This window comes from Taurulus bubalis (genome assembly GCF_910589615.1).
Source record: "Taurulus bubalis genome assembly, chromosome: 6".
Classification (NCBI taxonomy): Eukaryota; Metazoa; Chordata; class Actinopteri; order Perciformes; family Cottidae; genus Taurulus; species Taurulus bubalis.
The window spans coordinates 22247406-22270308 of record NC_136594.1 but is presented as its reverse complement, the minus strand read 5'-3'; the positions used below and the strand labels follow the sequence as shown (position 1 = coordinate 22270308).

At 42.7% G+C, this 22903-nt stretch overlaps 3 protein-coding genes across 6 annotated transcripts; 2 read left to right on the top strand and 1 right to left on the bottom strand.

Moving 5' to 3' along the window:
* Positions 1-2685: 2685 nt before the first annotated feature.
* Positions 2686-5215, top strand: LOC306737893 (uncharacterized protein). The gene is made up of 3 exons (XM_079219698.1): positions 2686-2767; positions 3455-3643; positions 4074-5215. The coding sequence occupies exons 1-3, from the start codon at positions 2701-2703 to the stop codon at positions 4199-4201; spliced, it is 384 nt and encodes a 127-aa protein (XP_079075824.1). The 5' UTR covers positions 2686-2700; the 3' UTR covers positions 4202-5215.
* Positions 5216-6790: 1575 nt separating this feature from the next.
* On the top strand, positions 6791-17865 carry LOC306738489 (phosphoribosyl pyrophosphate synthase-associated protein 1-like). Of its 4 annotated transcripts, XM_079220347.1 has the most exons (12): positions 6825-6865; positions 6960-7063; positions 9680-9732; positions 9870-9936; positions 11172-11344; positions 11661-11776; positions 11888-11943; positions 12159-12316; positions 13614-13658; positions 15403-15473; positions 15791-15937; positions 17384-17865. In XM_079220347.1, exons 2-12 carry the CDS (start codon positions 6981-6983, stop codon positions 17540-17542), a joined length of 1128 nt encoding a protein of 375 aa, XP_079076473.1. In that variant the 5' UTR covers positions 6825-6865; positions 6960-6980; the 3' UTR covers positions 17543-17865. The 4 variants fall into 4 exon arrangements, with proteins under 4 accessions (XP_079076471.1, XP_079076470.1, XP_079076472.1 ...); XM_079220345.1 differs by having other exon boundaries at positions 6791-7063; positions 13617-13658; XM_079220344.1 differs by having other exon boundaries at positions 6791-7063.
* A 3142-nt stretch (positions 17866-21007) lies between these two features.
* Positions 21008-21634, bottom strand: LOC306737583 (ras-related protein Rap-2a-like; the record flags this gene model as incomplete). The annotated part of the gene is made up of 1 exon (XM_079219325.1): positions 21008-21634. The coding sequence occupies one exon, from the start codon at positions 21632-21634 to the stop codon at positions 21008-21010; it is 627 nt and encodes a 208-aa protein (XP_079075451.1).
* Between the last annotated feature and the right edge of the window lie 1269 nt (positions 21635-22903).

Below are 22903 nucleotides of genomic sequence, written 5' to 3'. Positions count from 1 at the left end.
CCACGTCTCACGCGCCCTTTCGATCACTTTATATCGACGTCTCTCCTAAACGGCGTTTGGTGCTTCTCTCGCGTCGTGTGCACACGCTCCTCCTCCTCCTCCTCCTCTTCCTCTGACGCGTGGTTCGGCATTGATCGCGCGGCTGTAGCCTCTGTGGGTGCTATCAGGGCTTTACGGGCCATTCGTCTCGTGTCCGTGTGTCCGTGCTTGTAGCTGCTGGCTTCCTGCACGTGTGCACAGCACAGTGGCCCACTCATTACATAGTTTAGATCCCATTAGATTAAACTTTATTGGCATTGCGCAGTCGGCCTACAAGTGCTGAGACAAAGTAATGGTGTTTATTATATGTATGCATGGTAATAGCATATAATAACACAAGTAGACATGAAGTAACCCACTGACCCCCATGCTCATCTCACACTTATCAGTTTAATATCACTTGTAGTCTTATTCCAGGAGCTGTCATGGTTTTGGTCCAGGGATAACAGTGTGCTTCTTTAGGTAACAGTGATTTTAGCACTGGCTAATGCCAAAATTGGTCATCTCTTAAGCTGATAATTACAATGATAACAATAATAATAATGTGGTTATGGGGCGTCATCTATTTTTTCTCGTTTGAAGAAGGCCCAGACTGTCCCTATTCATTATTCTGTTCTATCTCCAACCTTTAGGTTTTTCCCTCGCTGGCCACTCCACGACCCCACGGAAGCGCCAGGTGCGCTTTTCAGCGCGCCATGACATCATCCTGCTGCGGGAGGTTATCGGCCAGAACCCCTTTGCCTCCAAAGAGCCAGGTTAGTCCGGTCCTGAAAGGGCCGATCCGCCTGAAAACACTCAAAGTCTTTTCAGATGCAGTATTGCAGTTCCCGCACAAACGTGGACATGTAAAAAAAAAAGCTACAGTGACATTTAACCCAGGAATAAGTCTCTCTCTGTATATAAATCTGTAATAGCAACTTACAATGTGTGACTCAAACAGTAAAGTTTCCTTTTGCGCTGCCATTTAACAATCGTACATGAAGAAATCCATCACATAACAAGCAGAGAGACCAATAAAAGGGAAGACATGGTGTGCTTAAAACCTGTCCCCTGTGTATTACATTTGTGTGTGTGTGTGTGTGTGTGTGTGTGTGTGTGTGTGTGTGTGTGTGTGTGTGCGTGTGCGTGTGTGCGTATTGTTCGTCATCAGGGCGGATCTGGGCCCGTGTGGGGGAGATCATCACTGCAGCGCTCCAAGATGAAAACTTTGAGGTGGATGCCAGGAGGTGTAGGGAGAGGACCATGCTGCTGCTTGACTACTACAAGAAACAAGACTTCCCAAGTCTGCGCAGGTTAGTTTAGTCACCAGGAGCAAACCGTGCTGTTTCAGGAGGAAATAACCGCAAAAAGTGTAATGTGTATGTGTGCTTTTGGTGCATGCGCTCAGATTTGGAACAGAGAGGTTGTACGCCCAAAAGGAAGATCTGCTCCACGAGGTTTTGGAGCTGGAGGCTGAGAAGGGGCTCCTGGCCAGCGGCGAGAACACAAAGTACCAGGTGGGTGTCGCGTTAGGAGAAAGAAGGGTCAACGTAGGTGACACCACCAGAACTTTCTCCTAAAACTTTCTCCTGCTGCCACTGGGCTGGTTTAGAGGGAAAGATTGAGCGTATTATTTGCAGCTTATCACACAGCTTCATGCTGCAATATCTTTCTTTATTATGTCAACAGCAGTTCTTCAGAGTTACAGACATGTTATTGGCCAACTGAAGACTATGATTCATCACAACTGAGAATACATGCATATTAAAACCACAGACTGTTTTATAGTCTAGTGTAGGGCTGGGCAATACGGCATATTGGTATATATGAGAGTGTACATATTGAGAGATATATTTTGGGTATTGTCTCTTCCTAGCTTTAAAGGACGCATTACAGTAAAGTGATGAACTTACCAGAAGGTTCTAGCTGTTCGGTTATTTGGCATTACACATTTCATTAAATCATGAATTTAATTATTGATGATTATTCATAAAAAATATAATTATTTTCGCAATATGGTTGTTGAGGTATTTGGTCAAAAATATTGTGATATTTACTTTTTTCCTCACGCTCTTCCTCTTTTCTCCTCATTCTCTTCCTCTTCCTCATGCTCTCATTCACTGGTCTACATGTAGACCAGTGAATGAAAAGCCCTTGGTCAATGGTCTCGTCTATATTGCCTGAGATGAGACACATTATACAATATGTTTTTAGCTTCCCTTGCACAATACACCTTCTATCTGTGATCTGTAACTTTGAAACTCATTCCACACTTTCTTAGGGAACAGATGCCCATTATCTTGTTGCACCTCGAGCTGATTCACATTCTTTTTTTCCAGTTCTAACACTTCATTGGATCTGAGGCTAGCCAAAGAAATTGGAAATCCATGTCAGGAGATGTGTTCAGGTTCCCTGTAACTCCCTGACCACTTTTCTTGTCTTCCTCTTTGTCCCATTGACCAACAAGATCATTTAGATTCCAAATCTGTTTACTGCTTATACACCACCACTGCCGCTGCTACAACTACTCTAGTATTGCTATTACTATAGTGCAACGTATACTGCCACCATTGGTAACACTTGCTGCTGCCGCTCATTGTTATTAATGTTGAAGAAGTGATGTTTTTATATACATAATCTTGTCCTTATCTTGGTTAGGATGATGAACTGAGAAGGCGAGCCATGGAAGAGCTGACTCTACCAGAACAGGACAAACCCGACATCACCATCACTCAAACACACGCTGCAGGTAAAAACTTCCAAACAATAGACGTGACGAGACTTGAAAATCACTTCAGATTCGACGGTTGAAAGAATATTTATTCATTAATGCCCCTGAGGTTATTCTATCTCAATCGTTTCATCTGGCTGAGCGGCAGAACACATCTCGTCTAATCGTGGAATATGACTCCGTACGTGATGTTTGTGTCTTGAAAGATGTTGCATACATTAGGGGAGTGAGCCACTGGGGTCACAAATACTGCATCTTTTAACTAATAATAAAGGCCGTCAAGAGTCAAGAGTAACTGCACACAAAGTGTTTCTTTTTAAGCTATAAACTAAATGATATGACAACACATCGATGCTGGTGTTAACATTGTCATTTACAGCTAAATCTATAAAGATCAGCAAATGGCTCAAAAGACCCTCAATCGGCACTTTACAACGCTGTGACACAAATGTGTGGATGAAGGATTAAATTGGGACATTTTTTTAAATTTCCTGAGGGTGAAGTTACACTATCGTATTTAATCTACTCTGAGAAAATAGGAGATTTGAAGAGATTTGATCACTTGCATCACTGAATTATTTGAAAGTATTTGCCCTTCCCAAGTGTCCTTCTGCAACTCATCCCTGCCAGCTCCTTGGATGTTGCTCTCTAGCTGACTGTTTCTTTTCAGAAATTAGTTCATTGTTACATAATTACTGTTTACAGCAGAACCAGAAGATGGCCACGAAGAAATGGCAGAGCTTTCAGCGGCGCCCACAGCCAAGAGGCCCTGCCAGTGCTGCTGCCAGACCTACTCTGAGATTCTCAGCTTCCTGGAGAAACGCTCGGAGGCGGAGCAACGGCTACGGGAGGAGGAGCTTTCCCTGCGCCGGGAGGAGCTAGAGATTCAAAGGAGTAAGATTTTCCGAGAGTAATGTGGTGTGATTTTAAATCCACCCTTGGGATTTTGCTTGTAATGCATGTAATTTTGCATATAATCAAGGGTTTGTCACAGGTATTATGACATTGATTGTATCTAAAATGTGCCTGTGTAACCGAGAAATACGTAAAATTCTCATGAACTTTACGTTAAAGTTAGTCTGATAATAATTCTGAAATTTTAGAGGTCTGGAACGAGGCTAAACTAATGTAAGAAAATGAAATGGGAACCATTATTGTAAGAATGTATATGTAATGTATCAGTGAAGTAATTGATTAAAATGTGAGAGATTTATTCAGTTACAAAAATGTCAACTAAAAAAGTTGTCTTCAAACTGTTATGTTGTCCTCCTCCTTAAGGGGCATTGAACTACAGACTTAATTTCCATTGTATTTTTATTCACAGGTAAGATCTCTCTGGAGAGGGAACGTCTGGCAGCTGAGAGAAAAGAAAGGGAACGTAGATTTGAGCTGGAGAGCCAAGAGAGGCAGGTCATCTTGGACCTGCTGAAAGAGAAGGTGCTGAAGGGCTGAAGAGCTGCATCACCTGCGTCTAATGCCATCTTCTACAAGAAGTCTAAGCATGAAATACGAGGGGAAAAAAAACATAGTTGACCGCATAAACGGAGAAGGGAACCAAGGAAACAGGAAGTGAAAAAAGATCAGTCGCCATCGCCAGGCCATTGTCAACTAAACCTACAAATGGAGGGCAGTGAAGTTAGGTGTTCCACGTTTATGCAGGCGTATACTTTATGTGTGGCTGGTGCACAAAGCGCCTTAAAAAGACATGAACTTGCAGACAGTGTTTAAAAGCTGCAATGTGTGCATAAACCAGCTGCACATAGCTGGCCATGTAGATCTCGATAGACACTCCCTGACTTGTTTTCCTCAAGGCACGGTCTGCATGAGGATTTAAAAGCGCTGCAACTGCTGGAGTGTCACCTGTAAGGGGTGGAATGCACAAAAGGGTGTGGTGGGTGGTGCTGTGTCTTAGGTGTGGCGGTCGCCCAAGCCAGGCAGGATCACCTTGTTTTCATGAGTCCTGATCACACCGTAATCTATTCTGGTGCCAGTATGAAAGAAACTGAGGAACAGCAGATGTTTGTTCAAGCAGTTCACATCAAAGTTGTGGTGCAGCTCAAGCTTTTGAAAACTCTGTAGCGTTGCACAGTGATGAGTTTAAACATGCTTTATTCAACCCCTTCTTTTTAATTTGAAGACATTTTGATTAAAGTAGAAGTAAAATTATATTTTACTGACTGTGAATCCACTGGTAGGCACTTTAGTACCCTGAACAATACAAGCTATTTAGTGGTTGTCCACATTCTATAGATTATACTGGAAAAAACGTTTTTATTTAACCAATCTCCTCAGTTTGATTTGTCGTGGAGGTTTAGTTAACTGACATCGGTTGCATAAACATGGGATTTATGACAGCAGAGCTTTTTATTACGTGTTCCACGGTTTTATTAGATGACACTTGCTAATGGACCTCTGTATATTTTTCATTAAGAAAATGCTATTTTTCTTCAAGTCCACATAACATAACCTATGTTGTATAAAATGAAAGCACCAAAAATAAAAAAGTAACGTGTGACACAATCTATGTTTTTGAACTTGCACATGACTTCAGTTAGCATTACAGCATTATGTGGGTTAGAAATTGGCCCATTTGTCTCACTCTTAACCACAACTGAACTATACTTAAGTAATTATAGTCCATGCTAATTTACACTTCTCCAAAACATGTCAGAAATAAATATTTTACTTTTCCTTCCACTACATCTATCTGAAAGCTTGTGAATACTTTGAAGAATCAGATTTCACAAACAAAACAGACAATCAGGTTATAGGATGCTTGTTTAAATGACCTAAAAGCACGGGGAGCAGCTAAAACTAACACCTCAACTTTCTGCCTCATCTCAGTTTTCATTGGTATTGTACCAATAATGTGACAGCTACAGCATATCAAATCACATATGTCATAATCTGAACGGGGCAACTCTGGATAATAATAATAAGCTTGTTTGCTGATAAATAAAAAATAAATTCAAGATAAACTTGTATTTGTAACCCAGTATTTTACACTGCGTTATTACTGCTTTTACTTTAGTTAATAATCAGCTTTATTGGCCATGTGTATGTACACATGGAATTTGACTCTGGTTACACATTACTCTCGTCATACATATAGACATATTATATACAAATAAACAAGAGAAATATATTTAAAAAAAGACATTAAACACAGAGTAGAACACAGAAACTAAGCATATGAATATTTAACTAATATGTACAACATAAATATATATTGAATAATATATATGAACATAAGAACAATGACAATGCATTTTGGATATTAGTGCAGAAAGGTTGTAATAGTGCAAAGTGTACTTCTTTCTCCATTTTAGCGACTTTAGTCACAAAACCCAAGTATGGACTCACCCCTCTAATCAACTACATCTGACAGTTGGTATATTTAGTGCAAAACAAACTTTCCAACAACCACCCGACACATCTTCTTTCGGTCGTTGCGCCTTTAATTTGAGGTCACACGAATCCCACGCACTGATTGGCCAAAGACATTTCTTACACGTTTACTGTTTCGATCTGGTTTTTCTATTGGTCCGGTTTCAAGTCACTCCCTCGCTTCATCCACCCAATGAACGTGCGCTCGTGGCGCTTTCTGCCTTGCTGCGACCGCATTGCTACAAAGTTTACTGTCGCCACACTTGAACGTTAGCAGCGGAGTTTACAAGTTATTACACTGTAGCGGCGCCCGAGTCAGGCTTTTAGTTTTTTTTGGGGGGGTCCATTTCAGTTCGTCTTCATGATAACACGAACCGGTGTTTGTGTTCTGGAGACGGGAAAGAGTCAGAGACCCGCGTAGAAACAGCGCGCAGCTTTCCATCTGCTGTCGATTTACTGCTAGAACGGGGGGGTTCTCTCTCTGTGTGTGTGTGTGTGTGTGCGCGCGCGTGTGTGTGTGGTGCTGGTCGTTGTGACCAGCGTCGCATGTGGAGCATGTGCGCGTGCTTGTTTTAGTTTACATACACTGTGGCGTTGCACAGCTTCAGCACGATTTGTATTGTCTTCCAGAAACATGCGTCTAGTTGGTGGAAGTCTAAAACCACCCATAGTTTAGATTTCAGCGTAGACACGGCTCTAAAGGACGTTTTTTTTGTTTGTGTGAAGGAGGTAAACGCAACACCACATTGGTTTCTGAAGCAATATGCCCATTAGGCGTTTCGGGGGTCACAGGTCTCTGGTCTCTTTCTCGCATACTCCAAAGCTGTCGTACGGTTACAAGACAATGAACGTCTCAAAGAGTGGCTACCGAGTCTTTTCCGCCAACTCCACCACCGCGTGCACCGAGCTGGCCAAGAAGATCACAGAGTAAGTGAGTTTTGACTGTGACACACATTGATGCCATTTTCCTGTCTGTGTTACCTGACATCCCCCCTGACGCTACACCTGGGAGTCGTCCAGGTGACCTGAGGCCAGTGGGTGTGCATTGTTTTGAATTCAGAGCTGTTTTATTGACACACACACACACACACACACGCACAGTGACACACACTGTACATAGTGTGGAAATCGAGTGGTCGGTCTGAAGTCTGAACTCGCAGTAATAGCAGCACTAAAGTAGTTCATGTCTGTACTAAGGGAAGAATACACACTTTTGTATTGCAAGGCGACTCATTCCTCATTCCACAAAACAGTTGGGTTGTCTACACTTCTTTGTCCAACCCCTTCCATGCATCACACGTCTCATCACGTGCAACAACAACTTAAAACCGGTTTCAGCATCAACACTTGATCAGTTCGTGGGCACCGTTTTCACATGATGTAAAAACAACTTGCTATGTAACCACCTTTTACAAGTCGATGTCCTTAAATGGCCTCATTGCTATTTCAGTGGCCTTGGGATAATCAATCTGAACATTTCTTTCCATGAATTTAATCCAACTTGAAAAAACTTAAAATACTTTGCGCCCCCCCCTTAATCACTATTTCCCTTTCAAGTATCATCCCAGATTACCACTAACAGCACCCCATGCACAACGCCACGTAGTGAGGATGAAAGATTTTTCCTTTTGGATTGTGTCCAATGTGTTTTTTTCCTTCTCTTCTGGGTGTTGGTGTGGGGAACTTAGAAAGCCTCGTCAAGGAGAATCATTATGATGAAAGGAGCAAGCCGTGCAGATGCTGCTCTGTCGAGGGAGAAAAGCAGGGCATGGATAAACCCCGCTGGACGCTGCTTGTGGCAGCCAGGCGTCTTTTCTTAGAGGCAATTATTCCTGTGGTGTTTTTTTTTTTTTTTTTTTTAACTAGTGAAACCAGGAAGGATGTATCTGAATTATGTGAAAGTACAAACGGAGCAGGTGAACCCCTTTTTTTCCGCTGGCCTTTCGACATGTCACTGCAGGGTAAACACAGATGTCAATGATGCCGTTTAATTATGGCCCTGTCTCATCTGAGTGTCCGGGGCCCTTGTTTTTGTGCATTCTTGCTCGCTGCAATTAATTTTGATCAATTACACCTGTGTTTGCCCTGCTATGGCTGCTTTGACAGGGGCGTATCCGTTTGTATTGCTACTAAGAACACCGACCCAGATCTCTGCAAAAAGAAAATCTGCTCTTGTTGGCCTACTGAAATCGGGGAGCAGCCATGTTTTTTCCCTCTGCAGACTTGTCAGACAGCCAAGCCGAGGTTACATTGCTCGCACAGAGGGAAAAAGAGCTCATAGCTCTTTCTCAGTTTTCACTGTTTGGCAACCGTACAGAACATTATTCGGGAGATTATGTTGCCACTCTGAAGCCGAGTAGAGCTTTTCTTGCAAAGCAACGGTTAAATAAAAATGCGTGCACACAGAAAATGTGAATGGATATTCACTCTGAGGTACATGTGATGACTGGGCTGTGTGTAAACCCTCCCCAAACTTAAGTCATCCTTATTTTCAAGACCCTGTAATTCCTCTGAGAATATAACTAATTCAATGCAATGCATGTGAGAATACTTCAATGATATTCTCTGACTGTGTTTTCTATTTGTCTGCTTAATTGCCCCGTAGTCATCATACAAATAAGGCTTCACATACAACAAATGAAACCGGTTGAGGTACGTGGACGAGGCTGCGGAGGCAGAGAAGCAGGATCCCTACTGTCAAGGCCTTATTCATCTGCGGTGTGCTTTTTAAACTTCCACCAAGTTCATTCTTTATCGTGGCTTGGCACTGTTTTAGGTTTTTATAATGACCAAGTTTGCGCCTGAGGCACAGCTGTGTTCATGAAGCCTGGGCTTGTTCAGAGATCGGCTTGTTTTGCACTGAAAGTTAAGATCAACTCGGTCAATGTTTGTGCCAAGTGATTTCATTATCTTCTTGAAGCCGGTAAGAGATTTACAGTCCTATTGCCTTCCCACCGCTGAACGTAACGCAACCTTGAATGCATCGGATTCCTTCATGGTTACCGCATTCGCTCCAAATCACTCGTACTATTACGTGACACGCGCAGCCACAGGGGATGCGTTTGAGAAGTTGGGGCATGTGAAGTTGGTATGTCATAGTTTGAAAAGTTACCCAACATTTTTTTTTTTAATGGTTTGTTAGTCTTCCCATTTCTATTTATTTGTTAATACTTTTATTATTTGGTCAATTAAATGTCCAAAACAAGTCTCTTTCTCGGATTCCAAGTTGATCAAATGTCTCTTTTTGTTCAACATAAATCCCCAATATGCAATAATAAAAAACAAAGCGGTGCCTATGCTGGAAAATTAGATTACCCAAATAGTTGTGGGTTATTTCTCTATTAATTGACTAATACTACAAATTACTTGATGATCATACTCTTTTTTTTCTTTTCTTCTCAGAGTGTTAGGCCTTTTGTGGTCTGGTTGATTCATTAAGCTGCTTGTCACAATAGTAAACACTAATAGATGAGTAGACTCTAGAACATTTACACATTAATGTGTGTGTCTTTAACACCCTTTGGCCTGTTTTTGCTTTCCCAGACGCTTGGGCGTGGAGTTGGGCAAGTCGTTGGTTTATCAAGAGTCAAATGGAGGTAAGCCTGAAAAATATCACATTCCACAGTGAACGTCTTTAGATTAATGAGTTTGTGGTCTCCCTTGACTTTGCACTTGAACCCACAATGTGTGTTTGTTTTTTGGGGGGGGGTTTCTGTCTTTTTTTCATTTTCAGAGACTCGAGTGGACGTGAAAGAGTCCGTCCGTGGACAAGACATCTTCATCATTCAGACCATTCCCAGGTTAGACCCCTCCATTGATGCCTTAATGGTCTGTATCTACAAAGAATCGTATCACTCTGTGTTCATACAATGAACCCTCCGGTAATCGTTAACCACCTCTGAACTCCGCTGAGCTTTTCAGCCTCTTCTCCAGCCCATACGTTTAATATTTGGTCAGCTCTCGTCAGCCTCGTTTCCAGCAGCAGCAGCGCCAAACTTTGCCTGGCATAAAATAACAGGTCGACAAAATTAACAACTTAACGGCGAGGATAAGTGAACGTCTAGCAAGCTGAAGACCCAGATAAAGCATAAACGGATGACAAATGGCATTAAATAACTAGGAACTTGGAACTGCCAGAAAACAATTTTCAAGCCAGTATTCTTGGAATTACTGTGCAATCAATTGAAACGAGTCAAAAAGTTTCTACTTCATATACTCGCTTTGTGACTCTAGTCTTTGTCATTGTGCATTCAAGATTCCTACAGCATCCATTTGCCCGCTAGGTTCAAATGTAGTTTACCTTTGCGCCACACTTACTATGCCCTTTCACTCGTGCCAGGGGAGCCCTCTGGTTGTCCTTGTTAATGAGTTGTCTGAAAGATAACCAGAGGCCAAAGGAGAGGACATCACATTGTGAGATCTCTGGTTTCAACAAGCGGCCGAGGCCAACGAGGCGACATACTGTCTCCTGTTACGCCAGCAGCTCTTCACCTTTCTGAAGTAGTGAAACTATCCTCTTCATCAACTTGGCAGACGTGGTACTCTGTCAGAATCTCGCCACAGATTGAGTTTAGAAATGTCCCATGAGCAAGTATTTTCTTGCCTGCAAGGGGGTATTTGTTTTTTCTCTCCTGAAAACAACTTTATAATTGGGTCATGTTTAGCTATGGAGTTAAGGCGGTGTTTATTTTGTTACAACCTTAACTGTATGACAGCAATCAGTAACTTCCAAGGTTATTTTTGGCTTAGGGATCAGTGGAAAGGCTGGTTAAGGTGGAGTCTAATAACAGGGTGTGTGATAACAATGGAAATAAAAACAGGTTATAAATGTAACACTGTCAGGGGTTTTATTCAGTGTTTTATTGGATGATAGCCAAGTTAACAAACATTGAGCCGCTGACTCATCAATGCTCATCGACATATTCTTCTACGTCTGGATCGTCTTTGTTTTCGACCATTAGCTCAGACCAATTATGTACCAGCATAATGCCTTTTGTGAGTTGTGAAATCTAATGTTGTTCAATGTGTTTCTCAGAGATGTCAACACGGCCATCATGGAGCTTCTGGTCATGGCCTACGCCCTGAAGACGTCCTGTGCCAAGAACATCATCGGGGTCATTCCCTACTTTCCTTACAGCAAGCAGTGCAAGATGAGAAAGAGAGGATCCATTGTCTGCAAGCTGCTAGCGGCCATGTTGGCTAAAGCCGGTATGGACTGATTTGTTATTTCCTCCATCCATTATGTAGTTAAACCTATTGCCACTGATTTAAAGTCAGGTAAACAGACCTGAATCACATTGTCCTCTCGCCTTACGGCTATTGCGCCAATTATGAAAATGATGTGAGCGTGATGACTCGTAGCACCAAGTTGGACCTGTGGTCTGTTCCAGTTGGGTCTGTTGGTGTTGATGGGCAGATGTAATCCTATCGCTTTTGAGCTGTGCAAGCTTTTGGCTGCCGTCCATGTTTGTTTTGGCACAAAAGCAAGCAACAACATCATGCACGCATACCTTTGGCATTTCAGGGCTAACTCACATCATCACCATGGACCTCCATCAGAAAGAAATCCAGGGCTTCTTCAGCTTCCCTGTTGACAACCTGAGAGCTTCCCCATTCCTCATCCAGTACATCCAGGAAGAGGTGAGGCAGAGTGACACTGGACACAAGCACAGCAGGGATGGTGTCCAGCTGGACATCAGAGAATGAGTTTTGGAACCAATGTATAGCTAATATTGTATTATTTTTCCTCAGATCCCAGACTACAGGAATGCCATAATTGTTGCAAAGTCCCCATCAGCTGCCAAGAGGTAACCAGATCGCCTTAAGTTCTCATCCTGCTGTCGTAGTGTAGAGTTTCCCGCTTTCGAGTCACATTATGATATTTTTTATCTTTACATATAACCACTTTTTTCTTTGTAGGCGTGTTAAAGCTTCTGTGATAAATGTCATTTAATTTTTTCCCCCTGCACATTCGTTCATATGTTTCATTTGTTTGTCTCTTGCGTGTCTCTGTCCGCCTCAGAGCCCAGTCCTACGCTGAGAGGCTGCGACTCGGGCTGGCAGTGATGCACGGGGAGGCCCATCATTCAGAGCTGGACATGGCCGATGGACGACAATCTCCCCCGTTCTCTCCCCCCGCTAACCGCACCACCCAAGGACACACCGGCCTTGAGCTGCCATGTAAGACACCCAACCCGGCTTTCTGACTGATTCTGTATGGCTGGTTGTATGGAAACAAAGTTGTTCTACATATTCCACGGAGCCTGCTCTTCTTGGCCCGGTGCCTGGTGAAAACGCCAACAATGTGCCGTGGGTGTTTCCTCACATCTTTTGTCTTTTTTTATTGTTCCCCGCTCAGAGAGAGCTCCTTTTGTTAAGCAACAGTGACAGGGAGAACCTCCAGTCGCTCATCATTTATTTTTCCCCAGCAGTTCAATGATGAGTGGAAGTTGTGAAGTGTTTTCCGGTCAATCACAAGCCCTTTTTTGTTAATTTATAATGGGGGTCATGTGTGCAGCCATAAACGGGAGCATAACTGCATTATCAGCTGGGATCCTATTAATTGTTAATGGAGTGTTTCCACTGCAGACAGGAAACGTTCCTTCCTCCGGCTTCTTGGCCAAATAAAGAGAAACTGTAACTCCTGACCAGTTCTGCTCGTTTGTTGGGTGAAGTGGAGAGCGACATTTCCAACAGGGGAGATTAGTGCTCGAGTTTTGAGCCGTGTGTTTATCGGACTGTGCGAAGCGCCGGGTGCCAAGTATGGCTGTGTGGTGTACCGGTTCCCATACGGTATGAATTTTTCATATAACGTAGCCGTAACAACAGTTGTCGCTCTTCAGCAGGCAGCAACATTTATTTTTCACATCTCATCGCTGAGGGCGCAGCGGTCAGCGCTACTTGTATTACGTGTATTGAGATGGAGTCAGGGTTTTTAACTTTATAACAACAATTAATATCCTACAACTAACACTCTTTAACATGGTAAAACATCAAGACACAACAGTTTGTGACACATAAACAATTTGTAACACTAATAATTGTACATTTATAAAATTACACTGCCGAACTGCATGCTGGGTCCAGCTCGCCCACTATCACAGAAGCTCTGGGGTTTTTTTTCCACCCAGATTCCGCTGGGTCCTAAGTCCCTCCTTGTTTAGCTCCCCCTCGACTTAGAAATGTGTTTTATGTCGACCGTCTCTTTCTCTTCCCCAGCAGGAGCTAAGCTGAGTCACACTCATACAGCCCTCTCTCTTTCTTTCTCTTCACACACTCATTGATTAGGTGAAAGGTAAATTCATGGCACAGAAAGGCTGATTAACCCTAAACACAGCTGCTCGTCCTTTGTAAACCGATGTAATAGTTTTGTTTTGGATATCACGTAAGTACTCTGTAATGGTTTGTGTCCACTGTCTAATTGTGCGATGACATTTCTCCTCCATCCTCTATCTCTTCTCCCCCTCTCTCCCTCTAGCAGGCAGCAGACATCATGCTCCATTTCCTGGCATAGAGCTCCCAAGTATGATCGTAATGCTTGAATCCATTTTGCGCTGCCTTTTGACGCCTCCCTGCATGGAATGACTGAGTTACTGAGGCTTCCACTTCCATTTCCCATCTGAACGTTCAATAATCATGAACACTTGTGTGATCAAGTTTAGGCAGCGATGGCGGATTAGGCTGTTGTTAAGCTGCAAGTTGCAGCACATCATCGCATTTTAAACTGCTGCCATAAAACCGATTTGTGCAGCACGTAGACTCTAAATACCGTATACCAGGATCTCAGCATTTTACTGCACTGCAAGTTCAGATTAACGGATGTCTCCCCAGTGCAGCAAAACTGTGAGCCTATTTAATCTTTGGCCTCTTCCTGCAGCCAAGATGATGTCATCCTTACTGATGTAAGATATTTCACACACTGACCCGAGCTTACTGCTGAGGTTTTAAAGGAATCTACACGTCATCTGTTCAACAATAGCATGGTTCACAATTAGTATTTTTGATTGGACTAGTCATGTGAGTTTACATCTGGGTCAAACGGGACTTTCTACAAAGATATTAAAAGGAATTGGGGAAATGAAACACGCCCACCATAAGTTTCATCAGCATACACGCAACTTGTTTTTGGTAATGGAAAATACTTGGGTCATGAGATGAAAATTGCTTTTCCCTAAGTGGTGAGGCTAATTGTTGGAAGCACTCGTTCTCATATCCTTTTTTCAGGGAAAATGTTGAATTATTACAGGAATAAGAAACTGACATGGATGATATGATTTATGTTCTTCTAGTGTGTGATTCTCAGGCTGCCTAATATTTCAAATATAGATGAAAAAAGACCCATCAGAGACATAAACCAGTCCGTCATTGAATAGCATAATGTTTAATGAACCCACCTACTAGATCTAGCTTAACTTGGAACACTGATGATTGTGAACTAGAGATTTGAATGAATGTATTGCTTGATTTGAACCTCATGTCAAGTGATGATACCCCTGCCTGATTTCTTCCGTTTTGGCTTCTTTCTGCTTGATCTGCTTTGAGTTGAGGGCTCAAACGGCTTGATTCAAGTTTCTTGGCTTCTTTTTCAACCCTGTAACCATTTGAAACATTTTGAATTTGAGTTTTTTGAACAGATGCCTTGCTGGTTGGTCTTGTGGTGGATTTGGGAAGGGACCTCTGAACGTGCCTGGTTTGGAAGAAGGTTTTTGACATGTTAGGTGCCCCGTTGGGACCCTACAAGTGTACTACGGATGTGGTGGGTTCTAGACCTGGATTGATTATTACTTTAAATCCCAAATCTGAATGAACTCCTCAAGATATTTTAATATGCCATTTGGGGTTGAGAGAATTCCAATTGGGGGGCTTGGATAAGCGTCAAGATCAATTACGTTGGGAAAAAAAAGAGAAGGTGTTTGACTAGATTACAAATAATAATAATCAATCCTGTTCTGTGGTTCCTGAAAGAGGCTCTGCTCTACAGCCACTTGGTCATCTCCCACATCCACATGCAGCTGCACCATGTAAACCCATCAAGTCTTGGTCTGCGATAGCCTGCAGTTATTGGATCGGTGCCGTGGTGGAAGCTTGCTGGGGTAGAGATGTCTTGCATGTGACGTTTGCAGGTTTTTAACCCAGTCCCTTCTCACCTTTTCCACTCTTACGTTTATCTCACACCGAGAATCCGTTCCTGAATGGGGTTGGAGGACGGAGCCCTCCATCTTTTTTTGGGGAAATAAACATTCTGTCACCTCATCTGTGTGTTTCAGTAATGATGGCAAAGGAGAAGCCCCCAATCACTGTCGTTGGAGATGTAGGCGGCAGGATCGCCATCATTGTTGTAAGAGTGCAAACGTTTATGTAATTCATTCCTCCTTTTGAAATGAAACATTTGAATTGGAGCGATGCAGTGTGAGGAATTGTTTTATTTCTTGGAAATCATTGTTAATTATGCAGGTTTGTGTGAAAGATTATTTTATAATTTGTGGCATTTTTTTTCTTTTTTTTTGTGACTTTTCTTTCTTTTTTGTGTGCACTACCTGCATGGCATGCCACCTCCCAAAAAAAGTCTTCTCAGAAATGTCCTGCCCTCCATCAATCTAAATGTATATGTTTTTCTTTTCTCTTTGATGCCTAACCCCGTGGACACTTCCTCAGGATGACATCATCGATAATGTGGAGGACTTTGTTGCAGCTGCAGAAATCCTGAAGGAGAGGGGTGCCTACAAGATCTACATCATGGCTACACATGGCCTGCTGTCTGCAGATGCCCCAAGAATAATAGAGGAGTCTTCCATCGATGAGGTAAAGATCATGAGTGGATCTCGTCACTGGAGTTAAAAATCAAAGAGTCAAAAGGTTGATTTGTATCTACATTTAGTAAACTGATCTTATTAATATTGTATGTTCAATGTAATCCAATCCTTTACCAATAATCTAGAACAAATACATACTGTGGATCGAAATTTTGCCATTCTTTCACCTGTAAATACTTTTCACTAGTTTGCGTATATTGATTGATCTTCCTGAAACAAAGCATGGTCACGGTTTTGTGACTTATCCCTATTTATTTACGCTCCATTAGTAAGACTTTTCATACGTTCGTGGTGCCTTGATGAATGTCTCGGGGAGGTTTGAAGCGAAAGAAAGATAACATCCCTCGTAATGCAAACCTTCTGACGGACAGACTTTAACTTGAAGGGGCCTATCCTATCTGAGCACATGTAATTGCATCCATGGTTGGTCTTAAAATACGGACTGGTCCGGCGCATTAATGGCGCATTGCTATCTTTCTTAGTTTCCGCCAAGTATTTTCCTTTTTTCAGATTGTAAAATGCGTCTACGTAGACGGATATTTTGAGTGACAACTTATTGCATTCTGGTGAGTTCTTATGCATCAATTTAGGGCGGAAATGTTTATTTATGCAGGAAAACACAAAATCCTCTGTCAGTCACTCAGAGCCCCCCCCCCCCCCCCCCCCCCAGGTTTCTTTTAAGTCTCCACGCCGGCTACTGCGTCCATCCAGTCCGTTCTCCTGATATCTCGGGAACGCCTCGATGGAATTTCTTCAATTTTGGCAGAAATTCCTTTGGACTCAAGGATGAAGTCAATCGTTATTATGACAATTTCACACACATGACTAAGAGGATAAAGTTATGAAGTGACTGACATGGATGTGAACTGCAACATGACTGGTTTGCAAAGGGCATAATGTATTACGGCCCATTCTGCATCCCAACTGTTTCACTAGCTAAAGGGAGTTGAACCACTAAATGCTCTAAATGCACTTTTAAATGGGCCCACACAGCGTGATAGCCTTTACTTATACTTTGACTTTTGTCTGTTGGTTTGTGGGACTTTGTTTCCTGAATTCAACCTCCCATCAAATGTATTGGCAAGATGTGAGTGTGGAATGGCTTTAATTATTGGGGCATCCTATGTCATGACAATGAGGTTTCAACATGAAGTAAATAACTACTCTAACACAGAGGGGGTTTGTTTCTATACAGAGTAATGTGCTCTTATCATTTCCATGTGGTGTTTGTAATGCCGGCATTATTCCCAGACTATGTACCGCCTCAAGCTGCCCAACTAATCAAACGCTCATGTTTAGAGTTGGATTCATAAAGTTGTAGACATTCAAGTTCAGAAGAAGCTCCATATTTGTTGTTGATCTGGTCTCTTCTAGCTTGATAGTTGGATCAAAAGGCTGACACAAATGCACTAAAGCTGTTGTATTGCGCCTCCAGGTGGTGGTGACCAACACTGTGCCGCACGAGGTGCAGAAGCTTCAGTGTCCAAAAATCAAAACCGTGGATGTCAGTATGATCCTGGCTGAAGCCATCCGGCGGATCCACAATGGAGAATCCATGGCGTATCTGTTCCGCAACATCGCTGTGGACGACTGAGGCGACACACACACACTCACTCGCATTCCCACACACACTCACTCGCATTCCCACACAAACACACAAAGAAACCTGTTGGTCCCGTTTGATTTGCTGATAATCATGTCAAGAGATTGGCTATATTCCCTGCATGGGACACATGAAGCAATTCAAATTGTGCTTTAGTCCACTGATGATGCATAATGGGACTGTACAAACTGTTTCACTCCACTAATACTGTATATGCTTCCTACCATCTCAAAAACATAAATGGCACAACACAATGTATCATGTGCAGCCTCTCGGTACGCTGCAGAATTTGGCAAATAAAACAATTAATCTTGGATGGTCATTTTTCTCCATGTGCAGATTTTAAGCAACACGCGCTTGGATGTGCATGAATAACTGGATGAATGTAGCACGGTACCATTGGGGCATTAGTCCAGGTTTCATTTTGCATCGTAAGCGTGAAGACGTTCCTGGAACGGCCAGACATGTGCAGCCCAGAGGCTTCACACCTGAAACTAAACTTTCAGAAGCGGTTTCAGTCACAGCCGAGGCTGCTCGCTTCATGAAGCATGACGGTTCAAACTGTAGCTGTCAGCTTCGTTTGGATGAAAATGCTCATCATAAAGCATGAGCCAGAAGAGCTCTGCACTGCACGAGGTGTTATGTCATTTTACGGTTGTATGTATGTATGTTTGTTCCACGGCACTTATAAGGAAACGCAGTACGGTAGCGGGCGTTTTGGTGGAACGCTGGCAGGGTTCCTGGATGTGCCTTGATTTCTTTTTTCTTTTTTATCAATCCTGCTTATGTGTGAGAGACATTATCTAAAATTAACCTTTTCCTTCCTGAACTAGTTAGATGGCAGATAAAATGTAGCGTTTGATGCACAAAATGTGACCAATGATGACTCTCCGTGTGTTTAAAGTATATAATCAGTTGGTCAACCTTTTTAAATTACATTTTGGGTCACGATGATTTCCAAATCTAACTTCTGACTACCAATTAAAGAGACATCCATTACTACTTTTTACCCATGATTTAAATGTGCGACTGAGTCTCTCTCTCTCTCTCTCTCTCTCTCACATGACATGAGACCCGGAGAAGAATACAAATAGAATAGACAATAGATGTGACTCATTATGTTTACTCTTCTGTAGAGGCAGAAAATGAAAAGCATTCCTACTTTGCTGACATTTCAACACTCACTCACTATTACTCTTGCTGTGTTCTGCCCAGGACCCTGAACTTGTTCTAAACGCCTCAGAGTTGCTGTAAACCCGCTGAGGAGCTTTGACCAAGTCCAGGGGCCAAGACCTCTGAGAATTGAGTCCCAACTGTATGAATGGCTTCCCTCAGTGCGGCTAATACAAGCAATACTGACGTAAAGGTAGCGCACGTGAAACGGCTGTCCAGAAATCCTCAAATATCCACCGGAGACACAAATTCAAGAGGAACTCCTCGCTACGAGGCGACAAATCCACACACCCGTGTGACCGAAGCTTCTAGGCCGCATTCCTCTCGCAAATGAACAAGAACTGAGTGCGGAAGAGTTTAAATGTGTCCTGAAAGAGGAACTGCCCGCCAACGTTTACTCGGCCACTTCCTCAAATAAAAAAAACAGGAAACTTAGTTCAGTCTAATCTGATGGAGTGTGCACGTGGACCTGTGCACTTCAACTGTCTCCGCTCGGCAGGTTTTCGTGGAGGGGGAACCGTGCACAGCTATTTCAGGAACTGCACCATAGTCCGTTTTGTCAACACGTTCAACAGAATTGCTGCTGAACTATTTCACATTTTAATTTTGTGATGCTCAAGGGGATTTGTTTTAGCCAAACTCTGACTGCTGTCTCTTTTCAAGCCTTAAGAGAGAGACAACACTTGCTTTAATATGAAGTTAAAGCCTCGTAAAAAGCGTTTGTGACAGTATCCAGGCTGTTTCATTTAGGCTTACGGTACGTGAAGTTTGTTGTATGCTTCAGAGAAGTCATCTCTGACAATCCAAGAGGCTCCAACAGTTTGTGTCCCGTCAATCCAACCACTCCAGATGGATAATAACACCGGCACACATTTCTATTGTTCTAACACTATGCAGTTTAGTCTGTCAGGATATTTGATTATTAAAGTGAAAAAACATTTAAAACCTGAGCTATACTGAGATTTTACTAGTTTCAGTGAATGTAATGCATGTTTTTCATCAGCAGATGGCGACAGAGATCTGATAATGTTTGTCTCAGCCAGTTGAGAGATGTAGAGCTCAGACTTGATTTCAGTCCACTACGCATACGTTTTCTAGTTTGTCACTTCAATAATGAATACGATCAAGAACTAGAGCAACACAGGATAGTTTCCGTTGTGCCTGTTGGTTTATTTATTACAAAAATAATCGGTGTTCACGGTTCTGTAATATGTGCTTTAACACGTAGATGCTTCTCTCATACTTCTCCGTACATTTTACAATCAGTGTTCTCGTCCTATCAGAATATCGGTGGCCTTCAGAAATCATTTTGTTCTGTTCTCAGTGGATTAGGATGTGAATCAAGACGACTCCAGCTTTGATTTTATGTAAATTTGAGCAGCTGGCAGTCAAAATGACAGCAGTCCTACAATACAGTACTCTATTCTGTAGCTATACAACTCATTTATTTCTGTATGGTGTCATCAATTGGTGCACTGACAGTTTTAAGTATTTAAAATGTTCAAGTGTGCTAGACTTATTTTTCATAACCTACCTCATTTATAAACAATTGCACACAACAAATTTCACTTTTTGTGTTTATATCTTTTATTACAGTTAGAGCCACATTCCACTTACATTTGTCAAATAAACAGCAAAAAAAATTGTCAGAATATACCATTTGTAAAAAAAAAAGTTAAACAAGAAAAACACCATTAAAACATCGTTTTTGAAAAGTCATTTAAAAATGACAAGTGCATCCACAGTTTACATTTGCATGTCACCACTTAAACGAGTAATATCACGCTCAAAATGGCAAATTGGAATCGAATACAAGAAAAAATGTAAACATCTTGATGTGCTACATACACTGAATTACTAAATTAAAACAATTTACATGAGACGTACAACTCCTGCACGCAGCGCAACATGTTTACACACTTCCCCCTCAGTAAAACATCTGTTGGCAACAGTCCAAATCTTGGTGTCAGTGAACAGTTTCATTTAACAACCTTTTAAAAAGGTATACATTGATCTAAACACCAGCGGCATGTCACCAAATAAGCAGCAACAACATTATATTGAGTAATTAATGAAGCATCCCCTCCCTCTGGCAGTCTGTTCAGGTCCAGTCCTAACACCATTCCCCTCCTCAGTTTCTGTTCCCCTCAGTTTTTGAACCCTGAAGTGTCCGTTGCTGGTCCAGAATCACTCAGCGCCCCCGCTGACTCTCTTTAATCTCTTTCAACGAGTGCTCTCATCACTTGTCCCTCCGTGAGTCAGAACAACACTTCTCCTCCTCCACTAGGACAGGATACAGCTGTTGGTCTTGTTCATGGGCGGACGGAAGTTGGTGTCTTTCGGAAAGGTCTCCCTGCGTCTCCGCAGCGCGGGGCTGAGGCGGCTGGGCAGGTTGGCCTGCTGCAGCAGCTCCTTGAACACCTCCACCACGTTGGAGTTGTCCTTCGCCGACGCCTCCACGTAGCTGTTGTTCCAATCCATCTCCACGGTCGACAGCACGTCCTCGTTGGACACCCGGCGCTCCTTCTCGAGGTCCAACTTGTTCCCCACCACCACGATGGGCGGGTTCTTGTCCTCCTTGATCTCCAGGATCTCATCTCGGAGGCTCTTGACGGTCTCCAGGGACTCGGGGTCGTCCAGGGCGTACACCAGTGCGAAGGCGTCGCTGTTTTGGATGGAGAGCTTGCGCATAGCCGGGAAAGAGTAGCTGCCGCTGGTGTCCAGGATCTCCACCGTGATCTTGACCCCACCGATGTCGTACTCCCGGCTGTGCATCTCCTCCACGGTGCGCCGGTGTTTGGGCTCGAAGGTGTCTTGGAGGAAGCGTTGGATCAGGGCCGTCTTGCCCACTCCTGCTGCCCCCAGAAAGACCATTCGCACCTGCGTCTTCTCCTTCACCTCCAGAGACATCCCGCTTTTTTTGTTGAGGGGATTTTTTTCCCCCGCCAAAATGAGAAAAAGGAAATGTCCCAAAAACGATCTCGGTCGACTCACTTCCTCAGTGCTCTAAAATAGACGCTGCAAATGACAACACCTGTCACTGACTTCTACCTTTCTAAATAGATTCCCTTGAATAGCTCCCTTACAGCAGTTCCTTGAGAGTCTTCATCTTGAGATTCCTTTTCTTGCTTTGTTTCACTTGCTCGGATTTTCTTATTTTATTTAAACTGGCAGTGTCTCTCAAAGCGTCTTAAAGTTGCTTATCAGATGCTCCTGTGCGTCCGATCCCCACAGCTGCCTTTTATGCCTGTTTTGGTGGGAGAGCGTCCATGCCCTCCTGCAGCTGCAACCAATCAGCAGAGGGCAGCCTGTTGCAGCGTAACATCCAGGCAACCAATGGCGATGGAGTATGTAAATCGGTGTACGCGGCCAATTCAGGAGGAGAAAGGAGGCGATATGCAGGCGGAGTGTGGAGAGCACGAGGAAACAAAGACATGGAAACAGGTGTCCGAAGATCCTTTTTAGATTACTGTTCTATTTAGATCGTCTTGCTGCAGAGAGTCCACAACTTCCAGAGTCGAATCATCCTGCTCTCGTGACTGATTAATGGATTCTGTGGTTCCTCTTTATGACAATAAACAAACCTTTGAATCTACACTGTCATAAATTCTTATAATTACAGCTCTGACATCCCTTTGTATGAAAATATTTTGCATGTTCTGCAGCCAATTATTAGAATGCACTGAAGGCTCTGATGGGGCCGGGAACGATATCCGGCACATGGTAAATTCTATTTATTTACTTTTGATGATGTATGCTATGAATGAGAACAACCACCTACAAAGAATGTGTGATACATATGTACACACCGCTCTGGTCACACAGGTGTGGGGAGATGAGAGATGGCATTGCATTAAATATACGGTGTGTATTTCTCATCATGTTTGGGTTATTTTTGCTTTTGAAAACACCTCACAGATTTCTAATTTATTTTCTATATTTATGTACTCACTGTGCATAGCTGAAATTCAATCAAACTGAATAAATAGAAATCCCAGTGCAAAATATTAATATTTGATTTAATAAAAGGTTGTGGCAGAAAGGTTCTACGCCTACATTTTCTGGGAGTTTATTCCAGGTGTATGGTGCATACAAACTGAATGATGATCTGAAAGGTTCAGATGGCTTACATAAACCAATAATAACATTTTGAAATGAATTATTTATTGATCCTTTCCA

Bases quoted from the DNA above. Each gene is read 5' to 3' on its own strand.
- LOC306737893 (XM_079219698.1), top strand. From the start codon at position 2,701: ATGGAAGAGCTGACTCTACCAGAACAGGACAAACCCGACATCACCATC. The intron at 2,768-3,454 runs GTAAAAACTTCC...TACTGTTTACAG, and splicing joins CACTCAAACACACGCTGCAG to CAGAACCAGAAGATGGCCAC. The intron at 3,644-4,073 runs GTAAGATTTTCC...TTTTATTCACAG, and splicing joins GGAGCTAGAGATTCAAAGGA to GTAAGATCTCTCTGGAGAGG.
- LOC306738489 (XM_079220344.1), top strand. From the start codon at position 6,900: ATGCCCATTAGGCGTTTCGGGGGTCACAGGTCTCTGGTCTCTTTCTCG. The intron at 11,345-11,660 runs GTATGGACTGAT...TTGGCATTTCAG, and splicing joins GGCCATGTTGGCTAAAGCCG to GGCTAACTCACATCATCACC. The intron at 11,944-12,158 runs GTAACCAGATCG...TGTCCGCCTCAG, and splicing joins TCCCCATCAGCTGCCAAGAG to AGCCCAGTCCTACGCTGAGA.